This window comes from Bombus flavifrons, chromosome 3 (genome assembly GCF_040668555.2).
Source record: "Bombus flavifrons isolate JBK064 chromosome 3, iyBomFlav1_principal, whole genome shotgun sequence".
Taxonomy (NCBI): domain Eukaryota; kingdom Metazoa; phylum Arthropoda; class Insecta; order Hymenoptera; family Apidae; genus Bombus; species Bombus flavifrons.
The window spans coordinates 3,296,826-3,315,082 of record NC_138444.1 but is presented as its reverse complement, the minus strand read 5'-3'; the positions used below and the strand labels follow the sequence as shown (position 1 = coordinate 3,315,082).

General features: G+C 34.5%; 6 protein-coding genes across 13 annotated transcripts in view; 3 read left to right on the top strand and 3 right to left on the bottom strand.

Annotated features, from left to right (window-relative positions):
- LOC138178120 (transducin beta-like protein 2) overlaps positions 1 to 972 on the bottom strand; it is a 62,921-nt gene extending 61,949 nt beyond the window's left edge. Inside the window, exon 1 of the mRNA XM_069109616.1 lies at positions 419 to 972. Within this exon, the coding sequence (XP_068965717.1) occupies positions 419 to 485 (67 nt within the window). The 5' untranslated portion in view covers positions 486 to 972. The remainder of the gene's footprint in view (positions 1 to 418) is intronic.
- Positions 973 to 1,734: 762 nt separating this feature from the next.
- On the top strand, positions 1,735 to 4,701 carry LOC138178128 (uncharacterized). The gene is given in 4 exon segments (XM_081833727.1): positions 1,735 to 1,905; positions 1,984 to 2,141; positions 2,216 to 2,439; positions 4,323 to 4,701. Coding segments are annotated over 2 exon segments (465 nt in total). The 5' UTR covers positions 1,735 to 1,905; positions 1,984 to 2,141; positions 2,216 to 2,353.
- On the top strand, positions 3,142 to 4,139 carry Chchd2 (Coiled-coil-helix-coiled-coil-helix domain containing 2). Its single transcript, XM_069109634.1, has 3 exons — positions 3,142 to 3,299; positions 3,483 to 3,859; positions 3,947 to 4,139. The coding sequence occupies exons 1-3, from the start codon at positions 3,259 to 3,261 to the stop codon at positions 3,955 to 3,957; spliced, it is 429 nt and encodes a 142-aa protein (XP_068965735.1). The 5' UTR covers positions 3,142 to 3,258; the 3' UTR covers positions 3,958 to 4,139.
- Positions 4,702 to 4,824: 123 nt separating the features above from the next.
- Positions 4,825 to 9,115, bottom strand: Miro (mitochondrial Rho GTPase). Of its 8 annotated transcripts, none has more exons than XM_069109619.1 (14): positions 8,347 to 9,115; positions 8,048 to 8,253; positions 7,923 to 7,973; positions 7,739 to 7,840; positions 7,619 to 7,660; positions 7,366 to 7,531; positions 7,185 to 7,305; positions 6,918 to 7,110; positions 6,561 to 6,839; positions 6,270 to 6,482; positions 5,990 to 6,198; positions 5,696 to 5,734; positions 5,433 to 5,504; positions 4,825 to 5,057 (listed from the first exon to the last, which is right to left on the bottom strand). In XM_069109619.1, exons 1-14 carry the CDS (start codon positions 8,543 to 8,545, stop codon positions 4,931 to 4,933), a joined length of 2,019 nt encoding a protein of 672 aa, XP_068965720.1. In that variant the 5' UTR covers positions 8,546 to 9,115; the 3' UTR covers positions 4,825 to 4,930. The 8 variants fall into 8 exon arrangements, with proteins under 8 accessions (XP_068965720.1, XP_068965721.1, XP_068965722.1 ...); XM_069109620.1 differs by having other exon boundaries at positions 5,990 to 6,186; positions 8,347 to 9,113; XM_069109621.1 differs by having other exon boundaries at positions 6,573 to 6,839; positions 8,347 to 9,113.
- A 1,863-nt stretch (positions 9,116 to 10,978) lies between these two features.
- Positions 10,979 to 15,289, top strand: Hex110 (hexamerin 110). The gene is made up of 8 exons (XM_069109327.1): positions 10,979 to 11,051; positions 11,335 to 11,675; positions 11,768 to 12,052; positions 12,144 to 13,167; positions 13,250 to 13,386; positions 13,477 to 13,771; positions 13,850 to 14,521; positions 14,618 to 15,289. The coding sequence occupies exons 1-8, from the start codon at positions 10,979 to 10,981 to the stop codon at positions 15,061 to 15,063; spliced, it is 3,273 nt and encodes a 1,090-aa protein (XP_068965428.1). The 3' UTR covers positions 15,064 to 15,289.
- Positions 15,290 to 15,337: 48 nt separating this feature from the next.
- Positions 15,338 to 16,427, bottom strand: TpnC25D (Troponin C at 25D). Its single transcript, XM_069109357.1, has 3 exons — positions 16,270 to 16,427; positions 15,588 to 16,008; positions 15,338 to 15,487 (listed from the first exon to the last, which is right to left on the bottom strand). The coding sequence occupies exons 1-3, from the start codon at positions 16,270 to 16,272 to the stop codon at positions 15,459 to 15,461; spliced, it is 453 nt and encodes a 150-aa protein (XP_068965458.1). The 5' UTR covers positions 16,273 to 16,427; the 3' UTR covers positions 15,338 to 15,458.
- Between the last annotated feature and the right edge of the window lie 1,830 nt (positions 16,428 to 18,257).

Below are 18,257 nucleotides of genomic sequence, written 5' to 3'. Positions count from 1 at the left end.
TAATGTTCAATCTCAAATATATGATTTCATAGCTGAGCTTTTATTGTTTCGTCTTTAATCGAACAGCATACACGAACGCGTATTCTTGTAGCATAAACATATATGTATAGAGCCGTTTGTTTGTGTTCGGAATACGAGATGCAGAGGGTGACTTAACTAAACGCACAGGCATGTCGATTTAACTTTTCTAAACGTTAACTTCTATTATTAGAACTAATAAAAACAGGTGGAGCTAGTGAACCTCTATTACTATCTATATCTATAACTATCGTGTCCTCCGCTATATTTGACCAAACGGTGAACTACTGTACAGGAAGATTGTCGCTATGGCTATGACATGACATTTTGTTTGGGACTACTTTGACACTTTTCGTCACGCACGTGTTTCACAACAATCAAAACAATAACAATCACTCACCACGCTTGCCTGATAGACGATCCTCCTTAATCTTTTGTGAATTTTCTGTGACAAAACAGATGGTCATTCCTTCCTGGAAAATATTTTACGCCGTTTCTTTTATTCGTTCCTTCAGTCTTTTTATCAAAAACGGTCGTTTGCCTCGGTGGGGGAGAATGTTGTTGAATTGAGGCATCGGTCGCGCTTCTTTGTCTGAACACTGAGCCGGATATCGTACCGCAAACAAACAGGAAAGGTCACATGTGTGAGATCTATGTGTCAAGAAAACGCGATGACAAAAACGGTCGTAGTAGCACCGCAGAAAACTGAAAAAAGGGAAGGGCGTATATACGTGGTGCGTAATCTATCGCGGCCAACTCGTGGCATCGTGTACACTGAGTCATGTGCAACGTGTTCCCGCCGGTTTATGAAGAGTTTCGTTCAGCTGATGTGCGCATGGTCGGTGAATGCACTCAACAGTTGCAGCCAACGCGCGCCTATATTGACACGTGTTGCACGACGATAACAACCCGATAACACTGTACCACAGACGCAGAAACTGGCTAAGATCATCGCGCTCCGTTCGAAACTCCTTTCCCACGTTTATACTAACTTAGTTTCTTTCTATGATATTTTTACTGAGTCATTTTCATTCTTTCTTGTTTGCATAGCGATAAGATCTGCTAGCTTTGTTCGGAATACGTACCAGCACTCCTAAAAATTATTGACAAAATTGATGTTCTTAATAACAAACACAGTTTTAAATGTTTTGAGTTTTGAATAAAATATTTGATATTAAATATATTTGCAAATATTAAATATTATTGTAAATATAGTATTACATCTTTTGATAATGTAAACCGTTTATATTAATGGCGATCAAAAATTAAAAATTAAAAAACGAAATGAATTTATTGTCATTTCAGTTTTGGGAAAATTTTCTTCGTTTATCTTTGTTTTTTATTGGAATTGAATTTGTGTCCACACACAATGGTTATTTTGTGTTAAATAGATGTTTCTAAATATAATCTTACAAATTTCTCTAATATACGTAAATGTGTATTAGGATATATGTATAGTTACTTACGTTACAATTGCGCAAATATTGATATACATACATACTTGTTGTAATAACATTTTTGTCCTAAATATTAGCGGGAAATAAAATTTTTGAAAACTAAAAACGAATTAAATTATCTGATAATGCAATAACGATAATATACACAAGAATTAATTTCTGTAAATACTATAAACATCTAAGCCATTTAAGAATTAAGTAAAAAGATTTGAATACAAAATTTGAATACAATAGAAAATCACTAAAAGAATTAACAATGACCTAATAAATTAGGAAAAATAATTAAGAAGATTACTATGATTTTAAATTTGTATTCAAGACACGAAATGCACATTCAATCAACCTTTAAGTCTCGTTGTTTAACAGTTACTTATTGAATCTCATTTGTACTCTTTGTTGGTTTAGTATTTTACAAAGAATACAAATTACTGTTTATTAGCGCAATTTGTTCAATTGTACGAAAATAGATCGATTTCATGCAATAATGTAAGTTTAACGATTACTGCAGAGACATTGTTTTACTACATTTTTTATTTTTTGTATAGATTGCGACAATTGAGATTATGGCGCACTCTAGCAGAATTCTTGTAGAATACGATTGCTTTGTCAAGCAATTTCAAAGAATTGAAATGAGCAAACAAACAAAAGAAAATACGTATACACTCAGTAAGTTTTGCAATTATAAATCATTAAATTACTATTTATACGTGATAATATATATAATTTTCTGCATACTTCAGAATGTAATTAGAAACAATGATGACTGGTTTCTAATATACTATTAAAAACTAGTTATATCAAGATGATTTAATCATTTTTATCGTTTAATTTAGTCTATTTAAAAATAATATATCTCGAATAAATTAAAAAGCAAAATTATGTATGGTAGAAGAAAAACTACCCAGAGAAATGAAAGACGAGGTCGAGCTTCGCCGTCTCCAATTTCACCGGTACAGCAAAAAAGGTCAGTCTCGTATTTGAGAAAAACATCCATCGTCCGAATTATATAATACATATTTGATTTACATAACTCCGGAAATAGGCAATTTGGAGAAATAGATATTCTATTAGTAATTACTGATTCATTTTACTGCATATATTTCAGTGATAAACATAGTTATATATACCTATATGTATATTCATTTTATAAAAAAACTATAAGTAGGACATTTTACATAAAATCATGCAATAGTACTTCATAAAGTTGTAATATACTTGCATGAAGATTCGTTAGTCTTTTATTTTTAAGTAAAAGAATTTTAAAAAATAAAAGACGTTTTTACATTTTACAATACAAGATTAATATTTCTTTAACTAATATTCAATTTTTAATTCATATGTATGTGTCTATATGTGACTCCTATGAATATGGTCTATTCAATAACTATATATATTAAACATTATAGCCAACATCATGGTTTGAATATTATATTGTAAAATATTAGCTTGTAATATATAATACAATAATGTTTGTGTATAATTAATATAAAAATATATAAAATATATCAAATGTTTTATTAAAATGTTATTCGGACTTACCATTTAGGATTTATTATACATTTCTTGTTAATTTCGAAATGAACTGAAGTTCGCTACATTTCTGATGGTGTAGTTCCTGTTTTATTTCTGGAAAGTTCGATAGCTACGTTTGAGCCTGCGCAGTTTCACTAACTTGCGTAACTTATAAAATCATTAAAGATTTCGTTGCAGTATCAGATTAAGCTCTCAAGAGTACGATAGTGTATTGTGTTATACGAAATTTAGTGTGCAAAAACGCAAAAACATGCCACGACGTGGACGAGCAGCAAATCCTCCTCCGAGGACGTGAGTATTTTTCCTTTTTTAATCATATTCGTACGTGTAATTTTTCATAAACTGTCTCTGAATGTTTAATAATTCGTCGAATGTAACGGAATCACGTTTATCATAATGAAGTTACGTGGTTCTTGAATTACTTTCGTAAGCATGTGCAACCATATAATAAAAGCAATTTTATTTATAATTTAGGGTTAGACGAGCCTCAGCTCCAGTTGCAACCGCTCCAGCACATCCTCCTGCATCAACACCAATGGTAGCTCAACCTCAACAGCCATCCCTCATGGGACAAATGGCTGCTACTGCTGGAGGTGTGGCAATTGGTTCTGCTGTCGGTCATACTATTGGACACGCAGTGACTGGCCTCTTCAGTGGAGGTTCCAGTGAGGCTGCTGCTGCACCAGTAGGTGTAGCACCTGCTGCAGTACAAAGTGCACCAGTTTCTGCACCTGCTGGTGGTGCTTGCGCTTGGGAGGTCAAACAATTCTTAGAATGTGCCCAAAATCAATCAGATCTTTCATTGTGCGAAGGCTTTAATGAGGCTCTTCGTCAGTGCAAGGCATCTAACAGTAAGTTATAAATAATATTTTTCTATATATGTTTCATAATATAACATGAGCCGATTGCCCACTATTAAATTTGTTTTTTAATTTCAGATTTAATTTAAACATGGCATTCAGGTAATAGCAGGAAGATAGACAATATTAATGAATTTAGTAGATCTCATAAAAATTTGGGTTCTGTATTTACTATGAACTAGAATTATTTTAATCACTGCTTATATAAATTGGTTAAAATGTATACATGTATGCAAGTGAAATAAATTAAAATAAATTTGATTCCTGTTTATATGATTGTTATTCATTTTGATTGAACCTCTTTTCTGTATATATATGTGATAAAGTAATAATTTTAAATATAAGACAAAAAATGTAAAATAAAACATTAATTTTTACATGATGTACATATAACACAATTATATTAGAAAATACTTTTCTTTAGATTTTTGTAATTTAAATTATATATATATAGATTTAAGGCAAAAGCTTCATCATCCCAATTATGGACAAATAACAATAATCAATCCTTTGCTTTTCAATCTGCTGCTAGTACAGCAGCTGAAGTTGCAGCTGGCTCTGTTATGGTAAGTACTAATATTATTGCTTGCTTTTTTCCTTTAGAAATTAATGATTAATCACTTCAAATTAAATTAATGATTCATACAAGGGTCAAGCAATCGAAAGCGCACTTGCTAGCAATGTAGAACACGAATCTCCTGCTAAAGCCGATCTTAACAATAATTCTACAAACACGCAAGAATTATGTATTTCCGAAATACGAGAATTCTTCGAATGCGCTTCAAGAAGTGAAGGTCTGGATACATGCAAAGCTTATCATGATACATGGATGAAATGTCAGAATGTATATAAACAACAAAATTAATTGATCAGATGAAATGATACATTAAAGAGAATAACATTATAAATAAGAAGCTCTGATCCTCGTAATGAAGTAATCAAGGACATATAAGAAATTAATGATTTAAGAACATTGTTTATTAACTTAACGCGTTTCTCAAAGACGGCTTTATACTCGACCAAAAGAGGCAGTTAAATGTGCAAGAAAAGGAATATGGTAGACTATCTTTTCTCTGTATTTAAGACGCGCATCACCACAAAACCTGCGACGGTAGCAACCGCAATTCCAAGACCGGCTTTCCACCAGACGATCGAATCCCCTTGTAATAATCCAAATTGATTTATATGTCTGAAAAATCAAGAATTATTTATCATAATAATCACTTAAAATTCTATGAATTCTCCAGTATGAAAAAATTCATATATATGCATTATTTCACAATATAAAATGTTTGTATATATACATTAGTTCACAATGTAAGCATAACATACTATCCTACAATAAAACTGCTAGTTTTTTATATTTGAATTTTATCACAATTTGACACATAATTAAAAAAAATAAGTTTGAATTTGTAAATATGTGTATAATGTAAACAATCAAAACAAGATATAAAGATCAATCATGTCTCATGCTCATGCAAAAGAATATCGATATCATATTTGTATTGTAAGTCGTGAGCACTCCGTGAAATTAACAGAAACTTATAATACAAACAAAAACCTTGTAAAAGAACTCCACCACTGAGTGGGTGAGGGTTTGACAAGCAACATGTGGACCATTCGCCTCAAAGGACTGAAAAGATTTAAGACCTTGTTATGATAGTCTTAAACATGCGACATCCTTTAATGTGAGCAAATCGCCTAGCACATTTGAAGAATATATGTTTGTGTATACGTGCAATGACATATAAATGAAAAAAGAAATGTGATTCACGATTTGCTCAAGCTTACAATGCTTACGGTGTTGCAAAAATTCAGACCAACCTGTCTCTGTAAAATAATACCCATGCTCCTTGAAAGCGGCTAAACATGAAATCTTTTTGTTAGTGTTTAATAATAATTCAGTTTAAACGATATACTAAAATACACTTTCTTAAAAATGGTAAGGTATACTAAATAAAAGATATTGAATAGTATCAAACAAATACGTCACAGTTTTACAATATTTTCTTTACAATTCCAGATAAACAAAATTATTTTTTAAAACAACTTTTTAGGAGCGTTTATTATACAAAATATTTCTACTTAATAATTGATGTTTTAAAAAATTGAACTTACGGGAAAGCTGCCATTGTCGCTAGTTTAACGAAGATTTCACGTCGTACTGTACGGGAGATGCTGTATGGTTGCGGTGGCATCAGTTTGTACTTATTGCAAAAACTTATTGGCTGTAGCAAGTAATCTTGCTTTACTTCAGACAGATCACTCTTATTTGCTATTATGAGAACAGGGATCTTACTATCTGCAAAATATTTCTGGAAAAGATGCTGAATTTATTGCAAATATCAGGAAAAACAATTCTAATGTCTTTATACAATAGTACGAAAGAAATGCTTACAATGTAAATCCGTGCAATATACTCAAAGGATTTAGGATTACTAGCATCGTAAACAAGAGCTGCCACATCACACTGAATTTCTGCTGGAGTTAAAGCATCATGAACATTTAGTATGTTTATATCTCGCAGAATTATTGTCTTTTCCTGACCATACACATGTACTGTATTTACAGTAACATGTGAACTTGGCGGTACCATTTCATCGGACAATTTCTGCAATCATGTCAGGTGTTACATAAATATCGTTGAACGTATATTATGATATAAGTATACCAATATATGTGTACGAACAAGCACGTATACCTCAAGTTTAGGGTCAATAAACGTTCTACATAATGTTGTCTTTCCACTACTTCTTGGGCCAATTACATGACAACTATAAACATTTCTGCTAGATTGCTTTTTTGCCAAATCTAACTTTTTTTCACGAGTAACTAGAATCGCATTTGTCTGACATTCATTATTATACATGTTATAACCTAGATATGCCATATATTCTAATGCTTTTCGCACATTTGTAAGAGTCAATAGCGCCCATTGACACATATACCCTTGAAGTGTAATCCATCCCTATTACGAAAAGCAATGGTGAAGTAAGTAAAAGATATTATAAGATGATAAATGAAACAATGAAAAAAGAAAGCATACTTTTTCATTAGTGGGTACAGTATATTTATATTCATCTCCCCAAGGTGGCATTAGGCATCGTGAAAATAACGATTCCATTTCCGATGGAGAAAGAGCACCATCCCGATCTCGATCATGTTGTAAAAATAACAATGTTAAAAATTCCTGTCCTTTATGTGATAATTCAGTTGTACATCCAACAGGAACTTTTAATCTGTATAACATATCGAAAATAATTATAATAATAAGTAAAATAAGCATTTATAATATTATTAATTATGTACTAACAGTGGATATATGTATTCTTTAGACATCTGTAACTCATTATCATAACCGAATTTTCTTAACACAGCCCAAGTAGTCTCATTTCTTCCTCTTTGTATAAATAAACACTGAAGATACATAAAACCTATAAATGACAAAAATGTATTTCTATGCCGATTGTTAGAAAATACAATGTGCAAAATACCTTTCAGAGTAACACATCCAGAACAAATGCCATCCTGAATATTTTTTGATAATACAGCCTTCACATCCTCTAAAACTTGTGGTTGTAAGGGAATATTAAAGCACCATTGTTGAAATGTATTTAGTTCCATATCATTTAGCAAGCCATCATTGTCTATATCACATATCTGTACAAAATGATACGATATGAATGTAAAACATATACAGAAAGAGTGTATTTTTCTAAGGATATTATTATAATCATATATACTTACTTTGAAAATTCTTTGTAGTGCAATTTTACATTCTTCTGTAAGCTAAATTTATAATATTATATTAATAAGTTGTTCATAAATGTGTTAGATTATACATATACACTTTATAATGAGTGTTACCTCATGGGTATCATAATTATAAAGTGGTGTGGTAGGATGTAAAACAGCTTTTTGTGCATAATAAAAAGTTTCTGAAACGTTCTGTAATGTTTTGGCGGAACACTAGAACAAATACAATATGAATTACAATTTTTTTATTATGACTTATTTAACATATACTATTACGATCATAGTTTCCTTTTACCTCTATACAACTTTCAATTTCAGTAAATTCCTTCATTATAGAATATACAGCCTAAAGGCAAAAAAATAAGATTAGTGGTGAAAAAAGAAAAATAAACATTCTAAATGTCATTTAATTTACTGAACCTCGATAGTAGAATAGTCAACAAGATCAATCTTATTTCCCACAAGAACAACTGGACAACGATGATCTGTTAAACATCGTCTAATCAATGGTAACCAATATGTAACTGCTCTGTCTAAAGTATCCTCATCGACCACAGAATAAACAACACAAATTACATGTGCTTTCTGAATTTCATCAGTTAACTGATCTTCAGTTTGTTCAGCGGCTGCAATAAATCAAAAGTTATGAATGAAATAGTATTGATGCAGTAGACAATTAATGTTTATGAAAATAATATACAAATACATTTTTGATATACCTGAATAATCTACAATGTTCGTTGGTACTTGTTCCGGTGTAACGTCAGCTGGGATAGTGATTTCTTCCGCTTTACAGGGAACATCCTCAGCGTATTCTTCACTGACTAATGATAAGATCAAAGAAGTCTTGCCGACTCCACGATCACCAATTAATAGAATCCTGACGTTGCGCCTAAGCGCGACTGAGCGTTGCACCATACTGATTTCAACAAAACGATTGTGACACGTAACAGCGGCATTTACCGCCTAAATTCTTAAGAACATTTTTCTGCTTTTCCAATGAAACTTTCGTGCTCTTTCCTAACCTTGCACCTTACTACACCAACAACCGAACGTCACTTCTCGATAATTTCTCGATTTTTCATGAATATGTTTTATCAAAGATTACGGTTTCCGATTGGAAGTCACAATATGATTTCTTAATTCAGCATAGATAGCAACAAAGCGGTACTTCACCCGCTACAATTGAACCTATGCTCCGAGGGTGGGCTTTTCAAGGTTACGTTCAGTACTACGAATGACAGTATACACATATAAAACATGTACACGTGCAAACATAAATGTACAGAAGCGGTTAACAGAAATGAAAGGACAATTGGATCGTAATTAACGGCCCGAATAATCGTCCAGTTTTCGATAAATTGCTATAAGAAACAAGCTGAACAGAAAATGAATCTATTTGTGGAATGAATTTCATGGATCCGTAGCGCCCACATTTAAATTATATACTATACTTGTTATACGCTAACCACGTAGAAATCGATAGTGTTCAAATATTTTGGTGTTTAAAATTGACCTCTAAGTCATTTTTCAAATATCAAACATAAATTTATGTCACTTTATGCTATTTATATTTCCAGTTCTATCTTAATAGAAAAACATTATAAAATATTGAAACTATAATAAATTAATAACAAAATAAAAAAACATGTGCGCCTCTTTGATTTTGTAATTTTTTAGAGAGAATAGACAAAAAATTGTATGTCAAAATATATCTTTCTTGATTAAAAAATTTCATCTTGAATCTTTTTAAATTTGTTAGTCAGTTATACCAAATTATTGCATCAATGTAATAAAACGAAAAGTAAAACAATATTGTGAAATGAAAGAAAAAAATTACGATTGATTGCGCTGCTACTATCTAAAACGAAAATATATTTTTGTTTTTTTATGTTATCATTCTTGTACAAGATTCTTTTCTTTCTTTTTTGCACATGCAATTATATGTAATGCTAAACATATTATCATATTATCGAAGAATAAAAAACTTATTTGTTACTAAAAAAATATTTAAAATAATATTATTTAATGATATAATTAAGTATTTCGAAAATTTTGTATTTTGTAAAATTATATGAAATTTAATCGGATGAAATAATATGGTAACAGATAAAAGTAAAAGATTAAAAAGAGTATTTTATATATGCATAAATGTTTGAACATATGTAATACATTTATTAAACTTTACATTTTATATTTGTTACTGCAAATTTTATGTATGAATGAGAAAACGAACACTTTCCGATGACAAAGCGAGAACAAATGTATCCTATTATCTCTGCTTTGTCTGCTGCACTGGAAAATTGTATAGTCGGTATAATTTTGCGCACTTTTTTCTTTGTACCCCCCAGGGATATAAAAATATAGTAAAAACATTTAAGGGATAAGCAGAGTGATAACCTTTGCGCATGTAGTCACCTGAGAGTTCAAGACATATTACATATTATCTCCCTACATTATCCCGCGCGTGAAGATATTGATGACCCTCAACACTGTGATTTTTTGGGATTGTATTAAAAATGTTGATTCAATATTTTGTTATTAATTATAAAATAATATTGTAAACAAAAATTTATTGTTTAAAATAAAGATTTTATGTTGAAATATTATTTATTTTTCTATTTTTTTCTATAATTATCATTAATTATATATTTGAATAAAAAAATAAGTTTATTCAAATATATGTATATTAAATATTTCAAGTGAAATCTATTACACATAAATATGTGGATGATGCAAGAATAAGTAAGATGCGAACATAGTAAAATCTATTAAATATAGGTATTTAATGAAGCTTATTTTATTTTACTTCACTTTATCCACTTACTAATATGACATTATAACTTCCTATGTATATATTGTACATTTCTTTTTTAGAACTGTTTTTGTATTTCTTAAGTTAAGCTACGATTATGAAGTAACTATCGTGAAAGTAATATAATTAAGTAGTGCATGTACTTCTAATCTAATTATTTTCATTTGAATACTATTTGGATGAATATAAAGTAAATGCAACTTCGTTAAATAGCAATATTTTACTAGAGTAGAAAGCAAGAGTTCTCAAGAATGTTTAGATAAACAGTCACACATAAAGAGACCCCCGAATTTTTGGTAGAAGAATAATGCATAATCTATTCATGATAATATATGTATATATACATATTCATCATTTAACCTTCGATCGAATGCGTCGAATACGTTCGAAATAGTTAAGGATATCGCGGGTAGACTGCGAAATCTTGAGGGAGGTGGGTCGGCAGGTCGCCGATAAATCCCTTCTTTGATAGGATTTGGGTATAAAAGACTGGTCGAAGAGGCAGACAGCATCGCATTGCATCATTGAATAATACAATGAGGTGCTTAATTGTCCTGTTGGCTCTGGTGGCCTTAGGGGCCTGTGGAAATGTCAAACAACAACATGCTGGTAAGTTACTATTTGAAATCACTATCCTGAAATTTGTAATTTTGAAACTTTTGGTAATAGTATCATGGGAATAATTCTGGACCACTGGTTTACTCAAAATCATCTAATTGATTCTATAGTAACATTTTATAATTGACACTTTGATTCTAATTAAACTGTTTGATTTGTTTTATTATATTTCTATAATGGTAACATATTCAGTTAAAGGCATATGTGTAATATAACAAATTCCACAACATTTAATTCCTCTTTCATACCAAAGAAATACTTTCACTTATTTCAGCTGGCCAGAATCTCCTTAGCAAACAGCAGGACATCATTCAACTCCTGCAGAAGATCTCACAGCCAATCCCGAACCAAGAACTTCAGAACCTTGGTGAAACTTATGAAATTGAGAGCAATGCTCACCAGTACAACAACCCAATCATAGTAATGTACTATGCGGGTGCTGTGAAAGCTGGTTTGGTTCAACCTCAGGGTACAGTGTTCACTAACTCAATCAGCCAGCTTAGGAAAGAAGTTTCCCTACTCTACAGGATTCTATTGGGTGCCAAGGACTACCAGACTTTTCTCAAGACTGCTGCATGGGCCCGTGTTCATGTTAATGAAGGACAATTTGTTAAGGTATGTAGAAGCTACAAGAAGAGAAGATGTTTTATATTGCCTCTAATCTTGCACGTGTATTCCATTAAATCATTTTCTTGTTCATCCAATAGGCTTTAGCTGGTGCTGTACTGACTCGCTCAGACACCCAAGGAGTCATCCTCCCACCTGTTTATGAAATCTTGCCCCAGTATCACTTGGATGCTAGAATCATCCAAGAAGCCCAAAACATTGCCATTCAAAAAATCCAGGAAGGAGGCATTCAGAATATTCTCATCCCTGTTAACTACTCTGCACTCTTGTCTCAAGATGAACATCAACTGTCTTACTTCACTCAAGATGTTGGTCTTGCAGCATACTACTCCTATATCAACCTTGCTGGATACATTTTGGGAGAAGTAAATAATTTAAAAATTATAATTAAATATCTTCCTACATATTTAAAGAAGCACTATAAAGTTAATATAATCAATGTCTGTCTTGAAACAGCAGGACCAACAACAACAGCAACAACAGCCTCTGACTCAACAACAGTATCAACAACAGATTGTAGGAAAATACTTGCAACAAAGAGGACAACAGGATCAACAAAGCACCATTGCTCATGGAGCTCAATATTTGTATCTTCATCAACAACTTTTGGCTCACTACGAACTTAACCGTCTTTCGAACGGGCTTGGTCCAATCTCTGAAATTAACTACGAAAATGTACAAGCTCTTTACCAACCACATCTTCGCGTTCTCAATGGACTTGAATTTGCTGGTCGTCCAGAGAATCTTCAACTCCAACCTCAAAAGAATAAACTCATCCAAAGTGTTATTACTCTGGAACAAAGACTGATGGATGCCATTGACTCTGGCAATGTTATCACCCCACAAGGCGCCTTCCTTTCTTTGTACCAACCACAGGGTATGAACATTCTTGGTGACTTGATTGAAGGAACTGGTAGAAGCGTCAACCCAAGGTACTATGGAAGCCTCCAGGCTGCTGCTCGCAAACTCCTTGGAAATGCTCCTGAAGCTCAGAATATTTGGGACTACACACCGTCGGCTCTTGAACTTGGACAAACTGCTGTTCACGATCCAGCCTTCTACCAACTGTTCAAAAAGGTCATGAACCTTTACCAACAATATCAACAGTCTTTGCCTGCCTACCAGTACAACGATCTTGTCCTTCCTGGCGTTACCATCCAGAACGTCGATGTTAGCCAGCTGGTCACTCTCTTCAGCGACTATTACATCGACCTCAACGGCGTTACTGGACAATCTAACCAACAACAACAACAACAGCAACAAGATCAACAACAGGAACAACAGCAAAACGTTAAAGCTTATCTTAAACGATTAGACCATCAACCCTACCAATACAAAGTTATGGTTCACAGTGAACAAAATGTACCAAGCGCAGTTGTTCGTGTCTTCCTTGGACCCAAATACGACTACCAAGGCAAACCAATTAGTATCTCTCAGAGTCGGCATCTCTTTGTTCAACTTGACCAATTCATCCAAAACCGTAAGTTTCAATATTTCTTCTAACTATGAATTATTTATTTATGACCAATTTATTTTCAATATGTAATATATTTCGTGTTTAGTTCACTCTGGTCAGAACATCATCATTAGGAACTCCCAGCAAGCTCCTGGACAGAGCCCTGACTGGCCATCTACTTCTGAAATTCAACAAGGTGTTAATGCTGCTATCCGATCTCAGGAACCATTCTTTATTACTGAGGTTTGTAAATCGTCTCTATATCGACTTTTCTGAAAAAAAAAAATGTTTTAATGAAATAGTAATTAATCATAATTAATCGTATTTTTATAGCCACACCAAATCTTCAGTTTCCCTGCTAGGTTGTCTCTTCCCAAAGGTCAACAACAAGGTTTCCCTCTTCAGTTTCTCGTTGTAATCTCTTCTTCAAACCCACTTAATATGCCGTACGGACCAGTAATCCCCGAACAAAACTTGTCCTACCAAACCCAACAATACCAAATCGTGAATGCCAACCAATACCAACAATTGAAACAACAAGGACAACTTTGGCAAATGGGCGGTGGAGTTCAACAAAACGTTGAGGTTCTTCCCGAGAACTTGGCCAATGCTCAGCAACAAATAGATGGTGGTCTATCAATAATAATAAAAACTCGGCGATCATTGTATAATGCTATTAACCATATATGCAATTTCTCTTTTACAGCTGTCAGGAATCACTATGCTAATGTCTACACCAGATACCACGGACAGTATCCCAATGCTCAAATCCAGAACCCTGTTGGCCAAGGACAAGACATGACATACAGTATCCAAGGAGTTGGAGTTGTTAACGCTGCTGGTGTTGGTGGTTCACAATCCTTAGGATTACACGGACAACATATCGCAGTTCAAAGCCAACAACAAATAGAACAACAAGCTCAACAGATCCAACAACAAATACAAGCAGCAACAGCAGCAGCTCAACAAGGACAACAGGGACAACATCAGGGCCAGGGTGCTCAAATGATTTGGAATGCACAACAACAACAACAATTGCATCACGGACAACATATTAACAGCTGGTCTCCATCTCACATTGCCCAATCTGTCGTCCAATCTACACAACAAGGATTGCAAGCACTATCTGGTCTGGCTGGTGCACAAGGTGCTCAAGGTGTTCAAGGTGTCAAAAGTGTCTCTGGCGTCAAAGCTGTTTCTGGCGTCAAAAGTGTAGGTGGTGTCCAAGGTGTAGCTGGCGTCCAAGGTGTAGCTGGCGTTCAAGGTGTAGCTGGTGTCCAAGGTGTTCAAGGAGTCCAAAGTGCAGCTGGCGTTCAAGGTGTAGCTGGCGTCCAAGGTGTTCAAGGAGTCCAGGGTACACAACAAGGCGGAATTCAAGGCGGAGTACAAGGCGGAGTACAAGGCGGAGTACAAGGCGGAGTACAAGGTGGAGTACAAGGCGGAGTACAAGGCGGAGTACAAGGCGGAGTACAAGGCGGAGTACAAGGCCTGTCTGCTGTTCTGCAAAGAGGAGTGCCATCACAAAGTTGGGGAATCGGACAAGGTTTACAAGGAGTGAATGTTCCGTATGGCATGCAAGGAGCCCAAGGTATGGAAGGAGTTCAATCTTGGCCAAACTCTCAAGTTCAAGGTGGAATCTCAGGAAGTGGCATTGTCGCCAGCGGACAACAACACGCTGGTGGCTTCCAAGGAATCTACGCACAAGCACAAACTGTTCAGGACCCATCTGTCAGCGAATACTACCAGAACAAACCAATCTCTGAAATCATTGGTGGTGCCATCTCCCTTGATGGCAAACCTCTCGGCTTCCCTCTGGAAAGACCGTTGGCTCCTGGTGCTCTCAGCGTTTCCAACATCTTCGTGCAAGACGTTCTCGTCTTCCACCAAGGTCAACCCACCAACGACATCACTCAGCCATAAATGTTCCTACGGCGAAGTGCGCCTTGTTAGAAGTCGTGTGAAGATGGTTTATACGACGGACTTATCGCGCACGAGATGTTATTAATGTTAATAATTAAAGAAAAAATTTATTGATGTATCAATTATAATGAATAAATTGCCGTAAAGAGCAAATGTTTATTATAAAATCTGGTCTTCTGCATGTACACCTTATTTGCATCTTTCAAATACAATAACTTACTCTTTCGAATTACAAATTTAAGTGGAGTAGGATTTTTAATAATTAACAAATGAAAAATGTATATCTCCGTTTTATTAAACAAGTTTCAAGATACTCTAGTGCCAACAAAAATATTAAAATAATATTTTAAATGTATTGTCTTCGATGTCGCTCTGCCAATTGTTTCAAACCATGATTATTCCCCAGTCATCATCTCCATGAATTCTAAAAATATAATAATCACGTAGAATCCAATTACTCAAGGCAATGATAATTTAATTTGAGAATTTTGCAATGAAAATAAAGAAAAGAACCAAGTACATACCATCGAAATCAACTGTGCCCGATCCATCAGTATCAATTTCAGCAATTATACCATCTAAATCCGCGCTAGTGAGTTTGTCATCCAGAGCAGCAAGAATTTCCTTTAACGTAGCCGTTGTGATGTATCCATTTCCTTCGCGATCGTACAAACGGAAGGCCTCTTTCAATTCTTCCTGCATCGCCTCGGCATCTTCTTCTTCTAAGAATCGACCAGCAATTCTGCAGAAGCCATCAAAGTTCACCTTACCAGTCCCTTCTGGATCGTTCTCCGCGATGATAGCGTTCAAATCTGCATCATCGAATAGTTGACCCATTGTGTTCAATATCGTTGAAATCTTCAGCGTGTCGATGAAGCCGCTTTTCGTCGTATCGAACATTTGGAACGCTTTTCGCATCACAGCCATTTTTTGCTCATCTTCCTCCTGTAAAGCAACAATTCAATTTGCATCACGTTTTTTCATAAAAAAAAATCGTATGTATAATCAATCTCCAGCAAATCTTCGGCAACTATTCCTTCTCACAATTATTTACTGTGTACATGCAAATTTCGTTTTTTTATTCACTTTTATAAAAGAAAATCACTAATAAGGCAATAATTTTTATGCGAAGGCGAGTAAACGTCGATTCGAACACAAAGTGAGAGACTCGACGACGACGAGGGCAAACGTTTACGCGGCTCTTACCATGGTGACGGATATCTCGCACGGCGGACGACGGATACCTGAAGTGCCGCGGCTTTTCCGTCCCGGTATAAAGACATCCACAGCGTCTGGTAAACCAGCTAGAAAACTGGTGGGCGCAAAAATAGAGCGACGCGACGAAAAATGAAATATGTTATAAGTGGGTCCTCCGTGATGTCGGAAGGCCGACGCTAAATCACACAAGATTGCAATTCGAATTGCATGATCACCTGTACACATTGATCACATATCTTAAATTATATCATCGGAACGCGGTGGTCGTTGGTGTATTACTGGATCGTGGATTATTTTCACTCGTTACAACAACAATCGCGGTTTCCTCCGGTATATTTAAAGATTCGAATAACATAGACATTACGTTTCGGATTTCCGATTAAGAAGAAAATGTAGGAGGAAATATAAAAGATGAGAAAACCGGTATCATGTAAATATCAGGTTCATTCATGAAACGCTAGAAAGTGTAAAAAGATTGGTTATTATTTATCTTAAGAAATATATTAACATTCCATAGTTTATCGTGTAAAGATTTCATTATCGCGGATACAATTCAATGTCATCAAACGAGCATTGATTATGCAAATCTTCTCCCGACGAGTATCTATCTTCGAGCAAGTAATTCCTATGCGATAAAAAAGTACATCTACATGCAATTTTCAGACACGTCGCTGTTCTTAGATTCGGCTGCCCACGCATTGCAAACCATTACAACACCACCTTCCACCTGGTTTGCTCTAACAACAAAAATATAACGAGCCTTCGGACTCTTTCAAGACGATTCATCAACGATTCTCACGCATTTTCCAGATTCGAGAAAATAGGTCAGTGGTCATTTTCTGCAAATGCGAATAGGATACGGCTGTTCCGTGGATATTATTCTACTTGACTCCATAAACATTCCAAAACTGTCTGTACTAACTCTGTTTAGTCGTATCAACATACCGATAATGATATAAACAATGGCAAAGCATTGTTTACCTTAAATTCTATTAATATTCAAGCTGTCCATTTATATTTTCTTCGTATAATTCATAAGGCAAATTATTCTTACTTCGTTGCGGTTTTTGGAACTTTTATATTCTAATCTTGGTCTTGTTTCAAAAAGTAAAAAGTTCCTTACTAACTTTTAAGAAAGATCTCAGTCTAGAATTGAAACAATCGATTACATAATTTATCAATGATCCTACAGCTGAATATTTTTCTCATAAATAAGAAAATTTTTAACGATGAAAGAATATGAGAACAAATAACGTAACAAGGCGAGGGCTATTTTGTTTTCTGATCTCTAACTAACGAAATAAAATAAATCTGATTCATATCGTATCATTAACTTATAAATAAACTGAGAAATTTTTATGCAAATCTGTATTCTTGTACACATGGATAAAGAATTGAACAATGCTTTGGAGATCGGAAAGGAATCGATGCTCAAATGAGAAATCGCTATTCTCAAAAGATAAGTCTACGGCTATAAATAATATGTACCAGGTGATTAATCAGACACGATAGACGTGTGTATACAAGATTTTCGCTTTGCATGTCAGTGGAATGTAAAATGTTTGTACCGAACCCATTTTCATTCAGTCGATGCTCGTTTGAAAATGCCGTGGGCGCATATGAAGATCGGCCAACAGATACGTTATACGTAAATTTGTCTCATTAGAAATATTTTCGGTTGCCAGCGCATCATCATCATTACCATCATCGTCGTGGTTGTCGTGGTCACCACCGTAGGTGATGTTACCACGCGTAGCTCTCATCAATGCTCACCGAGGAGTGACAACGGCGTTTCGAGCGTGCAAAAGCAATTACGTTTCGGTGCCAAGTTTTGAAAATCATCGTCCCCTTGGCACGAGGCCGTTCCTCGGAAGCCGACTTGTTAAAGAGGCATGCGGATACTGCCCTCGGTGATCCAGCAACGTCTTGAAATTAATTCTTAGAAAAATCAATTCTCCTAATAATAACATCTCTTC